The 8275-nt window shown below is 45.2% G+C and overlaps 1 protein-coding gene across 1 annotated transcript; it reads left to right on the top strand.

Annotated features, from left to right (window-relative positions):
* Positions 1–4685: 4685 nt before the first annotated feature.
* On the top strand, positions 4686–5552 carry LOC137799635 (forkhead box protein D1-like). The gene has a single exon (XM_068596451.1). The coding sequence runs from the start codon at positions 4686–4688 to the stop codon at positions 5550–5552; it is 867 nt and encodes a 288-aa protein (XP_068452552.1).
* The last annotated feature ends 2723 nt before the right edge of the window (positions 5553–8275 follow it).

Raw genomic sequence — 8275 nt, 5'->3', positions numbered from 1 at the left:
CATTCTCTGAAAGGTTTTTCCCGCAAACACACCTCAACTATGCATTCCTTGATGCCCAGCTGACTTTTAATTCAAAGGAGGATGCAAATGTGGCCCTGTCAAACCCGCCAGCACTGGACCACAATGCAAACCTCACTTTGACTGCAGAGCCGCCGTGTGACACCACGCTGCCGCCTCCGCCATCAGCACCGCTTTTATTTGGCCCGACAGAGGAGCGTCAGTCACTGGCAAAAAGAGATGAACCAGAATGTACGTACGACTGTACAAACCTCTCACCTTCTGCGGCATCAACACCGGAACAGAGGCCACCTCAACAAGAGGAAATTGCGTCTCCGTCTCCACAGCGGTGGAGAAGCAAGACTCCAAGAAAACAACCTCATCCCAGGCGCAGTGCCGATATCCAGGACCCAGACTTCCAGGGAGTGGCGTTCAGGATGGACACGGAGCTGGACGACAACAGGGAACAGTGTCGACTCCTCATCACTTCAAACTACAGGTAGTGACGGATTCATTGCATGTTTGCATGGGCATCTAGATACAGGTTGACGAATACTTGAGTGCCGGCTCGCAGTACTGAAGTTCATTGGTGTTTGGTTCGCTGCAGCAAGGAGCTCCGCAAGAGTGTGAGGAAACCGAGGCTGAGAAAGCGGACGTCCCAGAATTCCAGTAAAACCAGCAGCTCGGATGAAGACCTGACAGCCAGCGTTTCCAGTGAGTAACACTCGAGTGTCTGCGCTGGTCCGTGAAGTCGATGTCAGGTCATATTTCTACTGGCTGGCTCCCTCGACGGCAATGTGAGCCCAAGCAATTTAAACGGATAATAATCCCATTGATGAATCAAGTTCATTCACAGTATAGTCAGTATTTTTGTCTCAGAAGGTTTTAAAATCTGTTTGACATACGACGCTGTCCATTCCCAGCCCCTCAAGTCAGATAAGAAACAATTCTATTAAAATTAATAGCTTTAATGGGGAGGATAAAAGAGAAAACCCACAAAAGAAAACTTAACATCATATATATTAACTACATGATTATACATTACATAATTTAATATATGATTATCATACTTTCAGACGCATGTTCTGATATAATTTGATAAAAATGAATGCATCGATAACATTACTCTACAGTTAAAAACAAGCAGGTATAGTTTATAGTTGCACGATTACTTTTTTCACCACAAGAGGGCGCCCCCACCTCAAACCATGTCATTCAGGACAGGTGGTGCACATTCATTTGCAGACCCTGTTATGTAAACATCCTAAGACAATAATATCATCAACTAGTTAACTTTAAAAGCAGGAAACAGAATATCAATTTACATTTTGACTTTCAGCTGTGCAGACAATGAGTCGCTATATTTCATTTCAAACCATGGCAGTGATTTAGCTTCTCTCCTTCCTCTCACACTTTTAATACAACAAAACCCTCACTGTTGTAAATGCACATATGCTTTGAAGAAGTTTGTAACAGCATTGTGACAGCCGAGACTCTTCTGTGACTCCACCCAGACATGCAGCCTCGACTTACAGCCGCCGGGTTTGCATCACAAGCGCTGCCTTTATTTTGGTAGAAACTGTTGCTGGAAAAGCAAATTTGTGTGTACACACAGTTCAAAGTGACCGTAACGCTAACTAAAGGAGTGCTTTTATTTTGGTTTCCAAAGAGGGTAAAGTGTGTGCATCGTGCTGCACCAGGAAGACCCCCATGTGGAGGGACGCAGAGGACGGGACGCCCCTCTGTAATGCCTGTGGAATAAGGTATCGCACGTCAACACTGACAGCTTTACAGACATACATGCAGTACGATCACTGTGGGGGCATGAAGCCGCGTTTCAGTTTAATGGATTTAGTCTGAACTTTGAAGCAGAGCTTCAGAAAATATACTTTTTCCACAGAGTTTGGTTTTCTATGTTGGCTGTAACATCAAATCCATGAAGATTAATTATAGAAAAAGAAATTTTATCACCCAAACTGCAATAACCTAGAACATATAAATAATTGTATCCAAATATTGTCATATTTTTCTGTTAATTTTGCCCATTAACAATTATTCATAACAATCGAGCCAATGGTTAATAACGACTCATTAAAATGGAGACATGGAGAGCAACAAGTGCAGAAATGGACTCTTGTTTTAAGCGCAGCTGAAACAGCTGATGTCGGCTCATTGTCACCGCTCATTAGCAAAAAGCTGCAGTTGCTTATTTTGTATTTTAGGATTTTTACTTCAGTGTTGGAAGTTCACCAAAGTAAATAAAAAAAACTGAACACACGTCAAACAAACGTTACATAACATAAATGCAGCATCTTCTGCGACAATTAATCGGACGACGACGACGTGAAATAATTTATATGAGAATGTTGGATTTTCTTCTGAAAAGAGGAACGATGCTGAATCTGTGATGCACTGATCCCAGATATACATGTCCGGGACGAAAAACCAACTAACAAAAGAGGTTAATACTTTATTCTTCTCTGTCTCCACTTCCAAAGGTATAAGAAGTACAGAGTGCGCTGTGTGAAATGCTGGCACATCCCCAGGAAAGAGGGCAACTCCAACTCGTGCTGCCTCAAGTGTGGAAACTTTGTGAGCCTGACCTCAGCTCAGCGGAAACACAACGCCTAAAGAAACGCACTCGCGAAGGCCTTTACGTCCACGTATGAAGGAGCTCTACACACATTTGCACACAACAGTCCATGACTCCACGCTCTGCTGCCGTACCTCTGTGTCCTCTACCGGCAATGCAACCAGAGGAGCTGCACCTTCCTGCTCGACTCAGTATTTGAGTTATTGGCACTGTTGTACTTCAGGGAACGGCACGAGCTTCATTTTGGCTCCACGGCCGCGCTTAAGGTGCTGTATACACAACATGAGAAGAGAATAAAAACACGTCAAAAATGGAGGACATCTGGAAAAAAGACCTGTACTTGAATGTTTACTGCACTGGAACCTGTTTGCAGCCTGTGTGACGGGACACACGTCGCATCACTGCAGCATCGACGGCACCCTAAAGGGGCAGGAAGTGGACGCGTTCAGCGACTACGCTGTTTTCCTCTGAATAGCTCCGGCGCCGCTCGTGTAGAATCGGTCCGCGGCGCCAGATGGCCGCGAGCAGAAAGTTATTTTTTGCGCAAAGACCACGAACTGCAACCTGAGCTCAGCGCTGCGTTCACTGTCATTAAACTGCAGAACCATTCGCTCCTCAGGAGCGCCGGACAGCGAGGCTGTCTCTAGTTGCATGCGTTAACTTACGTTTTTTATCGTCTTTTGTCATTGATTCTACGTTGGTTTTGTTTTTGTTGTCGTTCGTTTGGGGTTGCTGCCGGTTTATATTTGCGCACGAACTTCTTCAGCACTGCTGTTTTCTGTGAGATTAATATCAATATGCGTGTGTGTGTGTGCGCGTGTGTGTATGTATGTGTGTGTCTGTGTGTGTTTCAGGGTTATGGCCTGTATTAAATTCTGTATGGAACATCCCATTTGTTTCCTGGTTATTTATCTAGATATAAATCCCCTGTGAAAAAGTGCAATGATTATAAAATAGTGGAATAGTTTGGGGGCGGTTTCGCGTTAAACGAGAGGTTCGGGGAAGAGTTGTTCCTTAATGAGACTTCCCACAGTTCCCTCGGCGCTCCCTGCCCTGCAAGCCCATTTGCCAAGTGGGTGGCCCGCACATGCATTGATATACAGAGCGGCTATTATTTCCAAAAGGATTACGTCGTCTTCTGACGTGAAAACAGCCCGAGTCGCCTCTGTCGCGGCGTGCCAGAGCGTCCTGCACCGAGCAACGCCGGAGGAAATGAGCGCCGTGTCGGCCAAGAGCGTGAAAGCTGGAGAGAAGCGCAGTGAAAGTGTGTACATTTAAAATATTACAATCCAGAGACCTGCTGGGGTCACTTAGATATCACACTAACCCTCAACCAATGATCGAGCTGCTGATGTGCAATCCAATAAAACCACATGTAAGAAATACATCATGTAGAGTGACAATCTGGTGTGGATGATTTATGCAGCTGGTTTGTTTTCAGTCCTTGTTTTAAATAAATATCAACTAGTAATAAAGGAAGGAGTGAGAAAGTATGAAGGTGTATAGCTATTATATTTATAATATATAAAATATTTAGGGTTGATGGGATGATATTTGTGCTCTTTTGGTGACTGACTTCCACACTGATGATGCTCTCAAGTTGCTTTAAAGCTGACACTTGATGAGCATTTCTGTTTATGCATTTGTTTCTCAGATATGCATTTATGTATATTTAATTATGTTAATGCTTCTGCTGCTGCAGTGAGTGTGTGTGTGTGTGTGTGTGTGTGTGTGTGTGTGTGTGTGTGTGTGTGTGTACATAGTATAGTATGTGGAGTGATAGTCTGATTTAAAAGGAACCTAAAGAAGCTGATCATTAAAAACCGATTTATTGAGGTTTATCAGTATATAATAAAAAATGATCAGTAAATCAATAATCCAAACCTTTGGCTGCAGCTGCGTGTGTCCGATCTGCTCCCGCTGATGAAGACGGCCTTGCAGGAGGAGGAGGAGGATGAAGTGGAGAGTGGGAGGCCAGAGGAGTCTTGAGATGTAGTCCGGTGTGAGCGGAAGGGGGAGAAGGGGATCTGCGCGCGCCCTGGCTGCATCAGCGCACGTGTTTGGGGCCGCAGCGCCACCGGACACACTTCGGACCATGACCTTGGACAGCAGAGTCATGCGGGAGACGGGCGCAGGGGCGGAGGTGAGCGGCGCGGGTTTGTCACTGACAAACACGCGCGCGCCCGATGAGTTCGCGCCAAGCGCTCCATCCTTCCCCGCGGCGCGGGAGGAGGGACCGCGCGCGCGGCGGCTGCAGGAGGGTCCGGACCGGGTGGCCTTCTCGGCGAAGCCCCCGTACTCCTACATCGCTCTCATCACGATGGCGATCCTGCAGAGCCCGAAGAAGAGACTCACCCTCAGCGAGATCTGCGACTTCATCAGCCGGCGCTTCGCGTACTACCGGGAGAAGTTCCCCGCGTGGCAGAACTCCATCCGACACAACTTGTCCCTGAACGACTGCTTCGTCAAGATGCCCCGGGAGCCCGGGAACCCCGGCAAGGGCAACTACTGGACCCTGGATCCCATGTCGGCCGGCATGTTTGAAAACGGGAGTTTTCTCCGGCGGCGGAAACGCTTCAAGCGGCCGCATTTCTTCTTGAAGGACTTCGGGGCGAAGGAGCCGGCGCCCGGGTTCCCGCTCCTCGGAGCGCACCGGATGGGCTGCTTCCCTCCCCAGGGGCCCGGCGTGTACCACGACCTGGGATTACGGGGTCGCTTGGGCTCGCACGCCAGCCCCGGCGTCCCCCCCGTGAGCAGCATCATCCCGGCGCTCTCCTCGCTGCTCAGGACCGGACCCTCGTGGCTCGGCTTCGCGCCCTGCGGCCCGGGACGCTGCGCCGCGCCGCCGCCGCCGCCGGGCGGCTCGCTCGGGGCTCCCGCCTCGCTGCACGGGATGGTTCCGCAGCGGCCCGGTTCCTCCGCGGCCCAGTGGTGGAACTGGGATCCTAAAGGTGTCCAGTAATTTATTGATGTCATGGACTGTCTGAATCGAGTCTGAGAATAAACCCTCACGATGGACACGTGAATGTATTATTATGAGTGGATGATGAACCGTGTTTGTGTCTGTTTCTGAATGTAATGTACAGTTTTACAAAGTGTTTGGAATAAAACGTGATTCAATTTACAGAGTTTGTCCAATTTAAAAGCAAAAAGCAAAACTTTATCATGAACATTTTGATTGGCTGTTTTACTAATTTTTCTCTAATTAAAAAAATAAGATAATGAAATGCACGAAATAAAGAACACAACAAAATAAAAGTAAAAAATAAATAGATAGTTCTTTCCTTTTTTTAAATTGCGCACATCTAATTATATACAACTACAATAATAACATCATTGTGGAGCAAAGGATGCCGTTTTATAAATATAACAATAGTCCTATAATAATAAATAAAAAGCAGAGCTATGGTCCTTTACAGATTTACTCAAACAAATAAATTGCGTTTATTCCGCTGTTGTCAATAAGAAATCTCAAAATATCTGAGATCCCTCTTGTTGATGTCCGGTTATGATTTCAGGTTAAAATCAGTTTTTTATCCTCTGCAGACTGAAGACAACGCGTGAACATGAAACACCTGTTCATCTCCTGCGGGTTTATTATCACTGTTTGTTTTCTAAATGCAGAGAAGGACTCAACAAAAACACCACGTGGAAAAATGGACAAGCAAATACTACAAATATACTGTGAGTAAAAAATGATAATGGACCTTTTTAAGAGATGCATTATGTGTAATAATTATGTGTAATATCACCATTGTGACAACGTTTAGCTTCAAGTGGAGCTGCAGTCCGTAAACAATAATACTGTTCATATGATTTTACATCATATTAGTTATTTGTGAATAAGGGACTGACGACATGAGTGAAACATAACGTGTATTTATGTTCATAAAAAGATTTAATGTGTGTTTGTGAGATTGTAGATGGTGGAAGCAACAAAATCAAAGAAACATATTGACACCATTTCATAAATGAGAAGTTAGCACAAATCTGTTGTGATTGTTAATTTAATGTCAAAGCCCATTAATGCAAAACCCAAACCTCACATTTACTAATATATTAGCATTTATTATTATTATTAGATTTTTGTTGTCTTAAAGTTTCACTTTGTTTTCATAACATTTATAATCTCTGAAAGGTGAAGATGAATAGACATCATTTCAGTTATTGTACAATAAGAAACATGTTTTTCATTCTTCTGGGTAAACGGAGGACATCTCTGTGTGCGTCTCATCTGCTGCACAACAGCTACACAACAGCTACACAACAGCTACACAACTCCTGTGGGAGCAGTTTGCCTTCCCTGGCACGCTCGCTCATATTTGAGTTGTATTCAATTACAGCTCACAGTCCTGTAAAGAAAAGAAATCTCCAGGGAGTTCAACAGTAAAGTCAACCAGTGACGTGTGACTCAGTGTGTGTGTGTGTGTGTGTGTGTGTGTGTGTGTGTAAAGAGAGGGGGTGTCTACAGCAGAGAGCTCATGTTCATCCTGTCTGTATAGACAGAAAAAAGCTTCGTTGAATGTAATGGTGAAGAAAAAAGTAGATAAAAGGTTAAAAAGTCAAAAATATTTTGCATTTATTGAAGTCAGAACTAACTTTACCTCAGTTTTTTTTCCATTTTACTGCCGGAACAGGAAGACAAAAGGGCGGGTAAGGAGAGAGGGAACGACAGCTGACTGTAAAGGCCAGAAGATAACAGTTTATTTCCACTGACCTCTCAGATGGTCCACAGATCACCCTGTGAGGGCTTTGGGGTTAAATGCATGAGATCTTAGTCTGAATTTTGAAATAGGATGACATCATTGCAGAAATAGTCACATTTTCGCACACAGCCTGCAGAGAGCTGCAGGCTTCACGTGTTTTCTGATGACGGGACATTTGGTTCTCATTAATATTTCTGTATTCTGCAACTTGCTCCTGACATTTGGGCTGTTTTCCTCCTGAGCGCGCAGAGGCTGCTGGGACACGGCCGGATGCCGGATACTTGAGGCTTAACGCTGATCTCTGCATGACCACAGGCTCACGTTGACGACGTGCAGGCATGCAGGTAGAGCGCTGCCTGTTTTCACACCTTTGAGTTAGCATGAGCTAACTAGCAGCTGAATGCAAAGTGCAGCTGAGGCTGAATGTTGTTGGCTTTGCAGGTGTTCAGTCACAAAACCAAAGTGATGGACTTTCATTAAAAGTCCATCCAGCGGTAGCTCAGGATAGATGTGTTGGACCAAGAGGCAAAGCTAAGAACAACACATCAATAAAACAACCAACACAACGTGCAGTCCATCAAGTGCACAAGTGTTCAGACCTCATGAGGCCACGAGCCTCCTGAACGCAGCATCAATGGCTGCCAGTATTTCCAGGAGAGATCACACCTCTTTGGGTTTTTTTATCGCCCAAATTAGGGTCCAGAAGTTTATTTTAGTACAAGAGACACGTTTCCCAAAGTGAAGAGCTCAGATTATCAAAGAAAAAGATGCAAACGCTCCTCTGTGTGTGTGAGAACTCTCCTCCACTGTCTGGTGTCCTTGATGGTCTTATTCTCCTTCATTTGATTCTAACGCGGCTCAAAGAAATGTCTTCAACAACTTGAGAAGGACAAGTTGACCTTGAGGAGGGGAAGCGACCCGTTTGAGAGAACATCCTCAGATGTATTCTCAGATTAAAGACCAGTAATCCTCCTAATGA

Source organism: Clinocottus analis, unplaced genomic scaffold (genome assembly GCF_023055335.1).
Source record: "Clinocottus analis isolate CAN_PGR_092001 unplaced genomic scaffold, fCliAna1.0.p SCAF_37, whole genome shotgun sequence".
Lineage (NCBI taxonomy): Eukaryota > Metazoa > Chordata > Actinopteri > Perciformes > Cottidae > Clinocottus > Clinocottus analis.
Note: the sequence above shows the minus strand (reverse complement) of the source record. Positions and strands in the feature narration are given on the sequence as shown.

Excerpts from the sequence above, each read along its gene's own strand:
- LOC137799635 (XM_068596451.1), top strand. The coding sequence starts at position 4,686 with ATGACCTTGGACAGCAGAGTCATGCGGGAGACGGGCGCAGGGGCGGAG.